The 17043-nt window shown below is 52.8% G+C and overlaps 1 protein-coding gene across 6 annotated transcripts in view; it reads right to left on the bottom strand.

The window, feature by feature from the left end:
- The window catches only part of LOC128844790 (myosin-3), a 40951-nt gene that overhangs the window by 8904 nt on the left and 15004 nt on the right, over window positions 1-17043 (bottom strand). For 5 of the 6 annotated variants that reach the window (XM_054042784.1, XM_054042781.1, XM_054042783.1 and 2 more), the window contains 13 exons: window positions 15503-15741; window positions 14646-14874; window positions 13705-13784; window positions 11999-12095; window positions 11147-11217; window positions 10383-10446; window positions 9282-9425; window positions 8100-8179; window positions 7556-7718; window positions 6909-6950; window positions 5263-5394; window positions 4251-4324; window positions 1821-1905 (listed from right to left, as the gene is read on the bottom strand). In XM_054042784.1, coding sequence (XP_053898759.1) covers window positions 1821-1905; window positions 4251-4324; window positions 5263-5394; window positions 6909-6950; window positions 7556-7718; window positions 8100-8179; window positions 9282-9425; window positions 10383-10446; window positions 11147-11217; window positions 11999-12095; window positions 13705-13784; window positions 14646-14874; window positions 15503-15741 — 1500 coding nt within the window. The remainder of the gene's footprint in view (window positions 1-1820; window positions 1906-4250; window positions 4325-5262; window positions 5395-6908; window positions 6951-7555; window positions 7719-8099; window positions 8180-9281; window positions 9426-10382; window positions 10447-11146; window positions 11218-11998; window positions 12096-13704; window positions 13785-14645; window positions 14875-15502; window positions 15742-17043) is intronic. The other variant, XM_054042782.1, reaches the window with a different exon arrangement.

Here is a 17043-nt window from a genome sequence, read left to right as displayed (position 1 = left end):
AGCACAGGCAGCAGCCGCACCAGCTTTCCTCCATCACCCTGCAAATGTGCCTCTGTCGTGACCTAGTGGGAGCCCCACAAGGAGGAGTGGGGAGTTCGGTCTCCGTGGCCCATTTGATCCTTGTCCTCTGTGCTGTGACTGCCAGCAGGGATTGCACTAATGCTGGTAGTGGGGGTGGGGTTTTAAATGCAGACACCTCCATCCCCTAGGAACCAGGCCAAAGCCCCAATCTCCTTTCATGGGGGCTGCCAACCTGCCACCAGCTTTAAGAGCCCAAGGAGAGGGGCTGGATTTGAACCGGTGGCTCCACAGCTCTGCCTCAGTCTCCTGAGCCATCCAGCCCCCCTGCGATAACATCCCACATCATCCTCGCTCTTCATCAGTGGTGATTCACCCCAGCCTACTAGATGTTGGGAAGGGATGGTGAGTGCAGAGAGCATTTCCATGGCTTCATACCCACCGTCAGTGCTAATTAGCTCTCTTGCTTCACACTACTAACCACTCCCCCGCCCGTCCTGGTATCCTCCCCCCCAACCACTCCCCAACCCATCCTGGTACCCTCCCCCCGCAACCACTCCCCAGCCTGCCCAGGTATCCTCTCCCCAACCTGCCCAGGTATCCACCTGCCCAGGTATCCTCCCCCCCAACCACTCCCCTGCCCGCCTGGGTATCCTCTCTCCCCCCCCCCAACCACTCCCCAGCCCATCCTGATATCCTTCCCCCCAACCACTCCCCAACCCATCCTGGTACCCTCCCCCCCAACCACTCCCCAGCCTGCCCAGGTATCCTCTCCCCAACCTGCCCAGGTATCCTTTCCCCCCCCAACCACTCCCCCGCCCGCCTGGGTATCCTCTTCCCCCCCCACCACCACTCCCCAGCCCATCCTGGTACCCTCCCCCCTCAACCACTCCCCAGCCTGCCCAGGTATCCTTCCCCCCTGCCCCAACCACTCCCCAGCCTGCCCAGGTATCCTTCCCCCCTGCCCCAACCACTCCCCAGCCTGCCCAGGTATCATTCCACCCCCCCACCACTCCCCAGCCAATCCTGGTATCCTCCCCACTCCCCAGCCCACCTGGGTATCCTCCCCACAACCACTCCCTAGCCCGTCCTGGTATCCTCCCCACTCCCCAGCCTGTCCCAGTATCCTTCCCCCCCCAACCACTACCCAGCCCGCCTGGGTATCCTCTACCCCCCCCCAACCACTCCCCGGCCTGCCTGAGTATCCTCCCCCATCCCCAACCCACCCCAGTATCCTCTCCCCTCCATCCTCTCCACGTAGTAGCAGCCGGAGACTGTTAGGGCAGCTAGACAATTTGGATTAACTTGCCCAGGGATGTCGTGGAAATGGGGCTGACTACAGGAGACATAGGCCTAGGACACACCTGTGCTGCTGCACAAAGGACAGTCTCCAGCACAAGAGGTTTTCTCCAGCCCCGTCCTCTATGATCATCCCAAGAGCTTTGCACAGTGGCCACAATGTTCCAGAGGACTGAGGTTCTGAACAGATTTCTTGAGTGTGCTGTTCAAAATCAGGGCCATGTGTTCTTGGGTGGATTCTTTTGGAAATCTGGCCCCACCTGTCAGCTCCAGGCACTCAAAAATCCAACCTGCCGTGGAGTCCTCTGGAAAGTGAGGCTGTAATGTGGCCCTAGTGTGAGGCTGTAATGTGAATGGGGTAAGATGGAGCTGGAAAGGAAGATTTGGCCCTATCTGTGTTACGATCACAGTGTGAATTTAGTGACACCCCCACAGAAAATCATATGAGTCTTTCCTTGGAGTGCCCTTGCATGGAGGGGGGACACAGCTTTCTCAGGCATTACCTTCAGCTCTAACGAAGAGGCTTGAATCTCCAGCTTGGTTTTTTCCATCTCGCTTGCTTGTCGAAGGTGCCTCAAGGCCTGTTCTCTGTGGACACAAATCCCTCCTTTAGTGAAACTGCTGTTCTCTGGAAGAGCCTCCACGCCACCCACTGTTGCACCATCTTTTATGCTGCAAAATCTGTACCCATGGGCCTGGGGGGTCTGTCCTGTCTCGAGAGGCTCCAGTCGCATGTAACTCACGCTGCTCTTGTCACAGCTCCACACGGTCCCCTATGACTTCATGGCTCAAGAGCATTGAGTGGAGCCCCAAGCAGGGAGCTTGAGATTCTATAAGGCGGGGGCTCCTCCCACTGGTAACCAACCTGTTCCCTGTTAAACAGAGGTGGGTAACATGAGCCCATGCACATGCAGGGCCAGACTACGGTTTAGGTAGCAAGGGAGGAAGAGGCTGCATGGGCGCTGCCACCACGAGATTCTGTGCTTGGGGGGTCAGATTGTGCTCCAGAGATCCGTGCACAGAAAGACTCCCTATGCACAGATCCTATGAGCAACGGGAGAACATCAGCCACTCCTGCAGCAGCATCCCTGCCCTGTACCTCAACCCAGGCAGGGCATGCGGAGAGGGGTGGGCAGACAGGGGTGGAGCTGGTGCTCCCCTTGGAAACCTACAGGGATTATGCAGGAGAGTTAGTCCAGCCTGAGGCCCCCCAGGCTAGAGGGGGTCTCCAGCAGAGGGAAGTGCTGGCAGTTCAGCTCTCCCAGGAGCAGAGAAAGCTGAAGTGTCCTGGAGCCAGTAGAGAGACACAGGGGCTTTTAGCAGATCCCTAGGGAGCCTCCCCACACTAAGGGTGGAGAGAGGAGCCTGATGGAAAAGTCAGGACGACACTTTGTGAGGGGCATCTTGCAGGGAAAGCCCATCCCTGCCCCTCTCCCATGGCTTTCCCCACTGCACGGCATGACCCAGGCCAGTGCAAGGATCTAGTGCCATGGCTGGTACTATCCTCTCCCAAAGGGGCAGGGCCTAGTTTGCCCCTCCCCCTAGGGTGACCAGATAGCAAGTGTGAAAAATCGGGACGGGGGTGGGGGGTAATAGGTGCCTATGTAAGAAAAAGCTCCAAAAATCGGGACTGTCCCTATAAAATCGGGACATCTGGTCACTCTACCTCCTCCTCTCCCTGGCCCATCCCACTCCCAACATGGGGCCACCATCCAGCCCTCAGCCTGGCTCTTCTGGCTGAAAGGGGCCCTATCAATCTAGTTCCAAGGGCTCCCACCAGTTCCCATCTCTTCTGCTCTGGAAGACCTGGGGCCCAGCTCCACCCTAGCGCAGCAGTTAAGCTCTACAGGTACACTGGCTCTCAGTTGCTCTCCTAGCACAGGGCTTCCATGTGGGGAGCCTACCAGAACCCGGCTGTGGCAGCCTTCATGCCACAGTGGAAGGGCTTGCTTTATAACCCGTTTTTTAACAAATCACCCTCCTGGCACAGGATGGGCGCCTGGGCCCCGATAGATGACTCAGCTGCAGCTACCTATGTTATCACTGTACTAGAGATGGCTCGGGAGCTGGCTGTGCTGACCCCAGCTGGTGACCGTCTTAGGGATATGGCCCAGCTCCAGCTTTCAGCTTGTGGGTCTAAAGAGGCCTCCTGAGCCAGGAGTGCCTCTCACACGCCTGGTGCTTGGCGTTCCCAGGGCTGACTGTGGGGCAGGCAATGCTGGCTGCCACACATTGCGGCATCTAGGTAGTTTCTGACACGTGCCCAAGAGAAACGTTTCCCTTTAATAACTAGCGCAATCCCTCTCTCTGGTGGCCGGAGCGGGGTTCGACGCAGCAGACACAACAGTTTGCTAGAGATGGGTCTGAACCAAAACTCTCGACCCAAACTGGCCCCCTCTTCTGGAATGCTGGACCCGGATCTCTCTGTACGTCACCGTCCCTGGCATTGGGCCCCCTCTGCTGCCGCTGCTATAAATGAGGTGACTGCAGCAGCCAGGCAGAGGCACAGAAATGCCCACTTGAGAAGTAATAAACCATTTCTTTCCCACGTGCATCTCCACTTTCCACATGGGGGCGACGTGTCCCCTGGGGATGTCCCAAAGGCTAGTGGAGCACAGCTTTGGTCTACCTGGAGGCACATTAGAGGGGACAGGTCTACTGGATTTGCACTCACCACCTCATCACGTTGCAGGTCTCGGTGGGAGCCTGCCATGTTCCATTCACAGACAGGGCCAGGCTCATTCCCGGTGCAACTCCACTGGAGTCACACCAGGGATGATTCTGGCCCATACCTTTTAAAGTTACACGGCAAGAGAGTTGTGCCATGCAGTGGAGACAGCGCAGCCTCCCCTGGGGTTTCCTTAGCGGGAGTGGCATATGGAGCACCCACCGCTCAGTACTGCCCTAGGACTGAATCCCTGCTAGCTCCGTACCTCTCCGCCAGCTGGTGCTCCAGAGAGGCGACGAGTTGTTCCAGTCTCAGCTTCTCTGAGCTGCATTCAGTGTACTAGCAATAGACAGAGGATGCAGGTTAGCATTACTCAGTGAAGTCACCTACTTCATCATCAGCCGCACCTGCTGTCTGCTAGCTACTTACGCAAGGGCTATTTGAGTTACCCCAGATGAGGAGCTAGCCCAGACAAGCCCTGTGGTATTGCCGCTGGTGTTCCTTATTCACAGACAGTAGAATGGCTGGTTCTGGGCTGTATTCTTATCCCATGGAGTCACCGCCTTGACACCAGAGTAGGACTCTTTGCTGGTAAATCTAATGTGCTAACGTCCAAGAGAAGGGGGTAGGCAGCTCAGACTGGGGTTGAGGTAGATCTCCACAAACAGCCAGGGACTAATCCAGCCACCTGCCAGGCATGTGCAGTGAACCCTGGGGAACCACTAAGGAAGCTGATCCAACCAACGGACACGTACTGGCACAGAAACACACACCACTTTGAGATGAATCCGTCTGAGGGGAGAGGCAGCCTGGTTCCATGGACAGGGAATTGGCCTGGGACTCGGGAGACCAGGCTGGTCAACGGAGTGACCATGTGCAAGTCACTTCCCTTCCCATCCCATCCATTGTCTGGCTTGTCTATTTTGACTGGATGCTCTTTAGATCAGGGGAAGTCTCTCACTCTGGCTGTGTCTACACTGCAATTGCGAGGTGTAATTGCAGCCTGTGTACAATCCTGATCAGTTAAGGACTAAGGCAGCCTGTGCCATCACTGCCAAGGCTACACTGCTATTTTTAGTGAGTGGCTCCATCCAAGCTAGCTCAGGTATGCTGCAATCACACCTCCTGATTGCGGTGTAGACATATCCTCTGTGTTTGTACAGTGCCTAGCACAACAGGGCCTTGAGCTCAGCTGGGGCCCCTAAGTGCTCCTGGAATACAAATAATAGTATAATAACCCAGCATGTCTCTGCAGGATGTTCAGACAAGTTTGGTACCTGGTTCCTGGCTGATTCTAACTCCAGGTGTCGTTCTTCCAGTGCCGTATCACGTGTTTTCAGCATGTCCCAAACCTTCTGCAGCTCTTCTCGGACCAGCACTAACTCTGTGTCTACTTCCTCCAGGGAGGCCTGAAGCATGAGAGAGAAAAATTGGCATTGGACCCCTCTGCCAATAAGCTGTGCAGGAGGAGCAGAGAGTCAGGCACCATTGGGGGTATTCCATTTCCAAGCACATTTATGAAAGAGCTTCCAGATACGACAGTGATGGGTACTTTAGAAATGGATGTAAAATAAAACCAGACGCATTCTCTGATCTCAACAGGCTGTTCTAGCCAAGGTCACGCAGCAAGTATTGCCGCACACCAGATCCTACACCAGCCCCGCCTGTGGGACGCAACCAACTTCAGGTGTTAGCTACAGATGACCACAAAAGCCAGCGTGAGCCTATGGAGTATTGTCAATGGGTAACCTCAGTTCTCAACAATACTCATTATATGCCAACACCCAGGAGAAGTGATGCCAGTGGAAGGTGAGGGTGGGTATCTCACCCACAAACTGTCCATGGGTCCTGGCACAATGCCAGGCATGGACCAGCCATGGAATTCATGTCCAAGCAAAACCTTTGACCCTCTTAGAACTCTCCCAAAAGTTCCCAGGGCTGAGTCTGAGACCCACCCAAATGTACTGCATAGCTACAAGGCCTTGATCGTACAATGAGATTTCCTGGGCCTGCATGCTGCCTCTTGGAAGGTCAGAGTCCAAAATGCTCAACCCAATGGTGGCCTAAACGCTGGACTCTTGTGGGAAGGAAGCTGTGTGCCACATGGAATAACACTCAGACCCTTGAAATGCAGCGTATTCCTGACAGAGAGAAGTGGACGCAGCTTGTTCCAGGATCAAGCCCCCTATCAAGGCCTTCTGCATGTTTCCTGGCTTGTTTGGGAAACAGAGGGAGGTTCTACACTGGGTGTGATTATTATGGCCAGTGTCACCATGTTCTTGGGTTAGCAGCAACTATATTCATCTCATAATATTTTCCATTTATTTCAACACCTGCCATTCCGCAGGACCCTGTCATTCTTCCCCATTGGCGAGGAAGGGTCACCCAGTGGTTAGGACTTGAAAGAGCTGGGTTCAATTCCTTATTCTAGCATAGACCTTCTGGCGTGAGCCTGGGCACATCACTCAGCCTCTCTGCACCCCAGCTGTACGACGGGGTAACAGCACTGCCCTACCACACAGGGGGCTGGGAAGAGCAATATATTGAAGATGACAAGGTGCTCAGAGACCACAGTATTGAGGAGCAGATAAGAGCCTCAAGCCGAGCACCACATTTCTGCCAGACTCACAGAGCAAAACAAGGGCTTGTTTATTTCAGACTAAGGAAAACAACAGACCAAGGACAAAGTGCTCCAGGGCCAGATCCTCAGCTGGTGTAAATCTGTGCGACTACGCTGGCTTTAAATCAAGCACGTGCGTAAGTGCTTCGTTCAGCTGGGGCATCAGGCCCCTAGAACTGGCTGCTCTGAGAGCCTGCAGGCCATCCCTGCCAAGATGAGTTACTGAACGCCACTGGCACGGCTGCAGTTGTACCTTGTACCAAGTCACTCTAAGTGTTAAGATGTCAGGGTAGATCCTCTCACCTTGATGTCTCCTGGCTGCTTTAGTTTCAGTTCTTCTAATTCCTAGCAGTAAAAGAAAGGAGATTTAGCCTCCCTGCCCGTTCTCTTCCTATGCACCCTCCTCATGCTGTTCCCAGGCCTGCCTGCAGGGACTTTCTTCTCCTGGAAGGTGCGTGGTTCATTTTCACATGTCCTCATCTCTTGGCATCCCCCACAGGGATGCACATATTCATCCCCTCCATGCCCTGAGACTGGCCCCCTCCTGGCACATCCCCACAGTGGGGGATCTCTGTATTTCCTTTGTGTAACTATCATCTTCCCAGTGCCTCACTCCTAGTTTCCTGTCGTTGGGCTCTGCAGAACCCCCTGAACCCCATAGTTCAGAGAAGTTCCTTAACCACATGGGAACAGAGTGTGCTCTCCATTAGCCAGTATGAGCTCAGAGCAACTTCACTGTCCGTGGATTCACCCTGGCGTAACAGTAGAATCTGGCCCACAGACTCTTCCCTAGGAGGCACTCATCAGCATGAAGGGACCAAAGAGAAGGTATCACACTCCATGATACCTATCCTGTCCTCTGCAGAGCACTCTGGGATTCCTACCCTCCCCCTCCATCACCTCCTATGTGTCTACACACAACAGCTGTAAAGTACACATCCAGCCTGCACCTCTCTCAGAGTCCAGATCAGCTCCTCCTTTTCCTGCCGGGATGCAGTCTCCCTCTGGAGCTCCTGCTTCAGGCTCTCCACCTCAGACAGGCCCCCTGAGGCCATCAAGCCCTGGGGGCTCTCCATGGCCAACGGCTCTCCTTGAGGACTGGAAATCTGAGAACTGAGATACAAAGCGTTCACCATCAGTGGACATGGTCCTCATTTCAGCAGAGTCCCTGGAAGGACCTTCACTCTGCTCTACAGCATTGTCTAGGGTGTCCTCCAACTCCCCCCGGGGCTGTGATCATCACTTTAAGAGCCCACATGCAGATAAAAGTCTGATCCATGTTCACTTTCCTTCCAGGTCTCCCTTTTCCCGTTCCCCTTTTCAAGCTGCAGGATGGCCATGGATAACATACTGCCTGGAGAATGGGGTGGGTAAGGTGGGTAGCACAAAGACAGTCAGACCTGCTGCTGGATATGTGGCATAGTGAGTATGGGTACGTCAGGGCAGCATGCAGGATGGGACTGATGGACTCACAAACCATGCTGTGGCACTCACCTTCTTGGAGAGGACACAGGACAATCCATCTCTAAGCCAGATGTTGTTGTGGTATTGGAGGCTGCTGGGAACTTGATCTGCTGGAAAATACACACAGAGATGTCACCTAGGCAACAGCAGCTCAGACCTATTGCTCCCTGGCACACAACTCACACCTTGTCCTCTGCAAAGAGGTGGCTGAATCTGGACTCCCACTGCAGTGGAAACACATCAACATCACCTCCCAGCCAGTGACCTCAAAGCCCCACTGCTCCCCAGTGGGGTTGGTCAGTATCATTAACCCCAGTTTACCAAAAAGGAAACTGAGGCACAAAGAGGTGCCGCAACTTGCCCACGGTCACAGAGCAAGTCAGTGAATGAGCCAAGAACAGAACCCAGGTGTCCTGACTGTTGGGGTTGTGCTTTAGCCACAAGTCCTGGCTTCTTGGCTACTATTGTTAAATATCTGTTAATTCTTCAGATGCGTTCTTAGGGTATCTCCAGCTCACAGCTAGAGCCAGACTGAACAGGGACACTGCAGGGCCCAATTTCTAAACCAGACGATCACTCCCAGGAAGTGGTTAAAGCCCTGATCTCGCATCAGGATCTGCTACCACAGGCCTGTGCAGTAGGAAGGGGTGGGAAGATCTGCGACTATGGAGTCTATTGCAGGATTGGGGCCTAGCACGTGTACCATTGCCCTCTCCCAGGAAAGGATGAGTTGGCACGTCTATAACAGTCTGAACAGTGTTATCTCTTTAGCTCAACAGACCGAGGCTTCTGTAGTCACAGCGGTAAGGGCTGAGTTTGAATCCTGTTACCGTCACCTGACTGGTAGCTAAGCAGAAAGTGCAGGCCAAAATTCAAAGCACAGGTGTGCACACACTTTGTGCTGCTCCAATACAAACATTGAACAGAACAGGTGGAAAAGCAACAGTGGTCACGAGATACGAAGGTTCCAGGCCAGTTCAGAGACACAGCTGGATCAGCCCCATGTGGGCTGGATGCTATAAGGGCTGAGGAGCACAATTAAAATGCAGGATATTTAAACGTACAATGAAATCGCTATGGAGTCACCGTGCTGTCACTTGAGAATTACGGAGGTTGCAGAACCAAGCCATAGAAAATAGCTCAATAGGGATCATGGCACAGATGTGGTACAACACCCAGCCCTGCTCTGGAGAAACCTAGAATGGTACTGACCTCACGTGGTGGAGTAGCATTGTCCCAGCGCCTGGACTGCAGCAGCTGCACTTTGCCATTCAGAGCCTGACTGCGGCTCTTTTCCAGCTCCAGCTCCTGCTTACAGGCGTCCAGTTCAATCCGCAGGACAGAAGCGCCATCCAGCTGCCAGAGGGGGAAGAAAGCATGATGTGTATGAACCTTCCCGATGCCCACCTTCCCTGAAAGCCATGCTTCGTGGGACACCAGTGCACGCGGATCACAGCAGCATGGCTGGCCCCTGGATAACGGGCAATTGTTACAACACACCAGGCAGATCTCAAGGCTGGAAAAGACCAGATGGGGGAACTAACCCTTTTGTGTCCACCGCATTCCCCACTGCCAATGTGCTCTGAGGGCTGGGGAGCAGAATTATGATACAGACGTTTACATATACAATTCAATCACTGATTATTTAGGTCATAAGCTCTTTGGGGGCAGGACCATCTCTTGGTTCTGTGTTTGTACAGTGCCTACCCCAATGGGGTCCTGGGCCATGACTGGGGCTCCTTGGCACCCCAATTTAATAATAAATGGAAACACTTTGCTGTAGGTTATGGACTGGCAGACTGTAGAGAAATCCACGCCAAGGCGGAATCTCACTCAAAATACCTTTGGAAAAGGAAAGTCAAGGTGGGGGAGGTATGAACTAAGATGGAGGCCAAGGGGGTTCCGTGCTATAGCAAAAGCACCACCACCCGCTCTTAAGACATGACAGTGCGATCCCTAAAGGGAAGGTGTTGCAGAGAGTATAGGAGCCTGAGTATCCACAAGGATGCCATTCCTGGAGGGGAGGACCTAGTCCACTAAAGGGTCACCTGAAAGTCTCCATCATGCCAGGATATCATGAGAGTCAGCACTAAGAGAGGTGCTCCAGATGGACTGAAGGTAGAAATAACATGTGAATGCATGGCCTAATTGTAATGTATCCCTGTAGTGGAGCCAGATCCCAGCAGGAGATATTTTCCTGGGTTTCTAGGGAGCAGAAAAGATTTCCACCAGGCTCCCAAGACTGTAACTGAAACCATCATGCATCCCTGCCACAAATCGGGCACATGGAGATAGGAACAAAGCCATTCCTACCTTCAGCTTCCTGATCTCGGACTTCATCTCAGCTTTTTCATTCTCCAGCCTCTTTATCCTGTCGCTAACAAGAAACAAATGCAGGGAACCCAATTATTTTCCAGAGAAACCAGAGATTTCCACAATGGGGCTTGGCTCCCTGGAAGCCAATCTGAGAAAGGTTTGGACAAAGCCAAGAAGTAAACCAATAAATCTCCAGTGTCTTGAACAGGATCTTAGCCCCAGTCTTTTTGGTTTGGCAATGGCAACCCAATGGAATTTTGCTGCTGAATTCTGTGGTTCAGGAGAGCCACATTAGAGCTGGGGGTAGATTGCTACTTGTGTGCCAATTAATAAGAGGCTGTCCTAAACCATGGCCCAGATCCTTAAAAGAAAGTCTGGTCAACTCTGTGAGCACCAGGATCCAAAGTCAGCAACTCCATGATCAGCAGAGTTGCACAGGGAATGAATTAGGTCTGCAGGAGCCTGGAGAAGAGGCAGATGCCTGCATTGACTAGACAGCCCATCACCCTATACTTCTGGTCTGGTGGGGAGCATTGAGGGACCCAAGATCTCTCACTGTTAGAGTCTTCCTATGGTTTTATACAACCGGGAAGTTCTGGCTTGTAACTGCCTCCAACAGGATGGCGGATGAGCCATTTAATTAACAACAGCTGTTCCCTACTATCTTTCAAGCAAGAAATCTCCCTCTCGTCACTTGCCAGTGACTTCCCAGCCAGTCAATCTAGTAGTTCTGTAGCATGACCGGAGAAGCAAGAACTCACTGGGTTTCCTGGATCTCTTTGTAAAGGGCCTCTTGTTCTGAAGTCCTCTCTGAGTCTGATCCTGGTACAGACTGGAAGGAACAAATATAAGACATTTTTCAAGTAACTTGAGGTGTTGGCTTCCCTTATTCCCCATCTGGCACCTTCCCCACCTACCCCACAGCAACTGCCTCCCTTTTGTGTGTTTGGGGGGTGGGTGGCACATGGAGAGCTAGGATCTATCACAGTGAGTCCATAATGTCCTTTGCTTGGTTCCATCTTTGTTATCAACCATTCACATCCTCAGAACCCACCTGCCCCCAGGCTTGGAACTGGCCAGAACAGCAGCTTGTATTTAACCAAAGACCTCTTTCATCCCCTGCAATGGTACTGAGGCTGAACCCTGGCTTGTGGAGCTGCCCTGAGGAGCCATTGACCTGTTTTGCTATGACTGAGTCAAATGTTAAAGAGGGAGTATGAAACGGGACGTGCTGGGACGCGCCAGGGCTTCAGCCAGAACTCTGCTCCCTCATTCCAGCCTGCTCTGATAACGGCTGTGACTTATGTCCCCGGATCAAGCGGTGAGGTACGACACTGTACATCGGGGAGATGAAAATAAAAGGGAGGCAAGGGTTGGTTGGTGTCTCTGCAGCACCGGGGGCACCCAGATGTACCATTGGACACAGTGTTCAGGATGGGGGAGATGAAAGGGAGAGAGGAGCAGAACAACTGGCTATTAGGTGAGGGTCTCCGGGCTGGGCTATGCAGGGGTCAGACTGGATGATCAGAATGATCCCTTCTGGCCTTCGAACCAATGCATCTAGGAGTTCTCCCCGGAGGAGGGAAAGGGCACATAGATCTCTCTTTGCTTACTGTGTTTGTAGCCAGCTCTTGCTGTAGCTGCAGCAGCTGGGTGGCCTGTTGCTGCTCCCTCAGCTGTCTCATTAAGTCTCCGTTTTCTTCCTTCAGGCTAGGGGATAAAAGGGGTTGTAAATTTACACTGGGATGAGATTTTCAAAATGCCTGATGGGACTCAGGAACACAAATCCCATTGACTTTGCCTGGGATGTGCGCTCCTAAGTCACTTAGGGGCTTTGGAAAGTCCCACCAAGAGCACCATGGCTCTCCTCTCGGAGCCCGGCCTTAGCTGGGTTCAGTGGCTTGCAGGGGTCCAAATCTCCATTGTCCTGAGCCTTGGGGAGTCATTCACACTTGTGCAAAGTGAGGGCAAACAAAGGGTCAAACGCTGCCCAATCAGAATGGTGCAGCACACCCACACTGCAGTGCCAGGCAGCGGTGGATCAGCCCCCTGGGAGTAGGGACCCCACTGTCCTCTAATGAATGGAAGTTGACAGCATTATGGGCCAATAGCACAGGCAGCCCTGTGTAGAGTGGGGCAGCTGGGCTGGGACCCAGCAAGCTTTGCAATACCTTTCCATCCTCCCCATCTTTCCCCCAAGTTTGGGTATCTGGGTCCCAGGCTGGCACATACACCCATGTCCATTTTCAGCACCTCAGTGCCAAGCTGAGCTCCCAATCCCAGACCTGGGCACCCAAGTCTGAAACTGGACCCTAGGTGTGTACGTGGGGACACAGCATGCCAGCCTCACCGGAGACTTTCCGGCACCAGCGGCTGTGTCCCTGGGCCGATGCAGCTGTGACTCTGCTAATGCAGAACTAGGAACGCAGGGTGAAGCCTTTGCTAGGCCTTGTCATGTGGGCAGGAGACTCTGCCGTTCATCCGGGAGCGGCACAGTCTGCACTAGAGCCTAGGCAGGGAGTGGTTCACCCGGCTATGGTTACCCCAGTTTTGAAGTCCATGGGAGCAGAATCAAACGCCAAGTCTGTGCTGGTGCCACATCAAGGAGAGAACTCCACTGGCCAAATGCACCCGCAGTGTCAGGCAAGCGGGCACAACTCCATTTACACCAGCGAGCTGTGCCTGCTTACACTGCACCTGCATTTGCCCAAAGGAGTCCAGGATTCCTCTGCAATGGATCCAGAGAAAAAGGGTTTCCTAAGGAGTTCTGTAAGAAGAACAGGAGTACTTGTGGCACCTTAGAGACTAACAAATTTATTAGAGCATAAGCTTTCGTGGACTACAGCCCACTTCTTCGGATGCATCCGAAGAAGTGGGCTGTAGTCCACAAAAGCTTATGCTCTAATAAATTTGTTAGTCTCTAAGGTGCCACAAGTACTCCTGTTCTTTTTGCGGATACAGACTAACACGGCTGCTACTCTGACACCTGTCACTAAGGAGTTCTGCCCGCCGTTGTCTGCCTGCCTCTCTCTGTATGTCCGTGGAGCCCAGAGGAAGCCACAGCCTGCAGGCAAGTGGGGAGGGAAGCATGCTCCCGTTCATTTTTAAGGTGGCTCCCCCATGCCAAGGCACCCAGGATGGTGTGTCTGAAAAACACTAGAGGGGACAATGGAAAAATAACCTTCTGATAAGAGAGAGGAAACCACACCACAGGGTGGCCCTAGTTGGAAAGGAAAGGGGATAAATGCAGGGATCAGAGCAGCCAGACAAAAGGACCTATGGAAAAAACAGCTGGGGAGCGAGACTATTCACCCCCTACCTGCACATGGCGCCTCTCAGCTCGGCCAGCTCCTCCACATCCACCTGGAGCAGCTCACAGTCCTCCAGGAGCTCTGTGTGCTGAAAGGCACATGGGAAGGACAGTTAGGCCTGACTAAATAGTGCTAGGACCCCCTGCCGGAATGGGTACAGGAGAGCCCGGGGACATGCCAGGAATCCCCAATGAAGAAGCAAGCCTTGAAATCCACTGCCACAAACACAATGTTAGCACATAACAAGCCTTCAGAACACAGACAAAGGAACCACCCCATCCCCCACCTTCCTGTCAATCTCAGGTATTTCTAGAGCTGGTTGGAAAAAATCAGAAATTTCAGAAACCAGACTAGGTATGTCAAAGGGGCTCCTTGCCTTGGGATCCAGGGGCTGGCCATCTTGCTAGCTACATTCCAGGGCACATCAGGATGAAGCTCAGTACAAAGCTTACATATAATCAATGGATTTTGGTGGTGGGCTGGGTGGGGGTATTGACCATGGGGTTCTGAGCCTCTCACTTCAAAGGTCTTGTCTAGACTAGAAAACTTGCACTGGTTTAGCTAGATCAAATTAAAACCACAGTAGTTAAACTGGTGCAAAGAGTATGTGGATCTATATATAACCCCCCACCACCCCTATGTGGGAGGTGACCTTCTCCCTGTTGTACAGATGGGGAAACTGAGGCAGATGGAAGGGAGGTAACTTGCCCAAAGTCACATGCTGACTTAGTGGGAGACATGGGATTAGAACCAAGGAGCTTGCAGCTCCCAGCTCCTGAACTCAGTGATCCACTAGCTGGGGCGTGGAGGAGAGAATGAGAAAGGAGACTTGAGTGGCTGAGTGCAGAGCTGGGGCGGGGTGGAAAGATGGTACAATCCCAGAGCTGCCAGGTGGGGCAGTCGGGCAGAGAGACAGCAACTGGCATGGGGCTCGCTGGCCATGTCCCACCTTGGCAGACAAGCTCTGACGTGCCACGTGTGCTTGCTCCAGTTCCTCCTCTTTGGTTTTTAGGGCCACAGCCGCCTGGTTCCATCTGTCCTTCCAGTGCTGGGAGACCTGCTGCTGCTCTGCAAGCTGGCCACACAACTCCTCCTGCTTGTGCCGCAGGGCAGCCTCCAGCTCCATGTAGCGAGCCTGCAGGGCTTCCTTCTCCGCCTGCAACAGGGACTGCGATGCCCTGCAAAACAGCACGAGTGCTGCAAAGCGCTGGGCCTGGCTAATGCACCAGTGATGCTGCATGGGCTTCTCCTACCCAGTCTTCCACACAGACCTGCTCCCCTCTCCCACCTCTACAATCTCCTTGGCCCTCCATATCAGCTCAGCGCAGCTGGTGAGAGAGCCTTCCCCTCTGCAGCTGCCAGGAACAGCCTCCCTCCCTCCCTCCCTCTCCCCACCTCCATCGCCAAATCCCAGTGGGAAACCTCCCTCACCTCTCCACTGTCCCCTCCCCAGTGACCCAAGGGGTCAATGGAACTCCCCATCCACCGTCCTTTCTGCCATCTGTACCACATGCTGCCACCTGGAATCATTTCGCTCTGGGCAGCCTATGGGATACAGGCTGTGTGAAAGGCACTAGAAAGCACCCAGCGGCTCTGGCTGGACTGCAGCAAAGAGAAGCCAGTTCATTGGATTACAGATTATTTAACAGCCAGGATGAGCTGCTGGACTGAAAGACTTCCCATCCTGGCCTCTGACCCTTAATGCTCCCACTCCTGACAGGAGCAGAGAAGCAGCATGAAGAGCTCAACTAGGAGATGCATTTTCTTCCCTTGTCTCCAGCTTTCCCGCTCCCAATATTCAGGTACCTGAGCCCTTCGCAGGTCGTTTGAAGAGCTGCCACATCATTCCCCTGGCCTCCAGCATCCCTCTGCATTTCTGACTTCAGCGCCTCCTGTTCACCCAGCAGCTGCGTGCGCTCAGTCTCCAGGGCCTGGATCCTATTGGTCAGGATCTTCTTCTCAGCCTCCAGCTGGTGGAGCTGACCCAGGGAGGTCTCCAGTCTCTGGCGGCTCTGACCCAGTTCAGAGGAAAGCTTCTCATTTACCTGCAGTGGGAACCCATGTGCATAGCTGAGACTTGGCCTAATTCACTGCAGTGATGTCCACGCACAGGACAGCACCAAGTGAAATCTAGAAGCTGTGTATGATGAGATGGCAAGGGTCTTGGTCCGTGAGATCCAACTGACACCAAATGACCTACAGAAGTAGACCGATCAGCTCACTCAGAGATATGAGGAGGTCAGGCATGTCCCACCCATGAGAAGGCTCTGTTCAAGTTACAACTTCTTAGGGCTGTCAATTATTTGCAGTTAACTCATGTGATTAATTTTTTTGAGTTAATCACGATTCATCGCAGTTTTAATCGCACTGTTAATAGAATACCAACTGAAAGTTATAAAATATTTTTGGATGTTTTTCTACATTTTCAAATATATTGATTTAAATTACAACACAGAATACAAAGTGTACAGTGCTCACTTTATATTATTATTTTTATTACAAACATTTTCACTATAAAATGATAAACAAAAGAAATAGTGTTTTTCAATTCACCTCATACAAGTACCTTAATGCAATCATCTTTTTATTGTGAAAGTGCAACTTACAAATATAGATTTTTTTTTGTTACAGAACTGCACTCAAAAACAAGCAATGTAAAACTTTAGAGCCTACAAGTCCACTCAGTCCTACTTCTTATTCAGCCAATCGCTAAGACAAACAAGTTTGTTTACATTTACAGGAGATAATGCTGCCGGCTTCTTATTTACAATGTCACCTGAAAGCGAGAACAGGCGTTCGCATGGCACTTTTGTAGCTGGCATTGCAAGATATTTATGTGCTAGATGTGCTAAACCAGGGGTCGGCAACCTTTGGCACGCGGCTCACCAGGGTAAGCACCCTGGCGGGCCGGGCCGGTTTGTTTACCTACTGCGTCCGCAGGTTCGGCCGATCGCGGCTCCCACTGGCCGCGGTTCACCGTCCCAGGCCAATGGGGGCAGCGGGAAGCAGTGTCCTGCACATCCCTCAGCCCGCGCTGCTTCCCGCCGCCCCCATTGGCCTGGAGTGGTGAACCGCGGCCAGTGGGAGCCACGATCGGACGAACCTGCAGACACGGTAAGTAAACAAACCGGCTCGGCCCGCCAGGGTGCTTACCCTGACGAGCCGCGTGCCAAAGGTTGCTGACCCCTGTGCTAAACATTCATATGCTCTTTCATGCTTCGGCTACCATTCCAGGGGACATGCTTCCAGGCTGATGACGCTGTTGAAAAAATAATGCGTTAATTAAGTTTTGACTGAACTCCTTGGGGGAGAATAGTATGTCTCCTGCTCTGATTTACCCGCATTCT

This window comes from Malaclemys terrapin, chromosome 10 (assembly GCF_027887155.1).
Source record: "Malaclemys terrapin pileata isolate rMalTer1 chromosome 10, rMalTer1.hap1, whole genome shotgun sequence".
In the NCBI taxonomy this organism is placed as follows: domain Eukaryota; kingdom Metazoa; phylum Chordata; order Testudines; family Emydidae; genus Malaclemys; species Malaclemys terrapin.
Note: the sequence above shows the minus strand (reverse complement) of the source record. Positions and strands in the feature narration are given on the sequence as shown.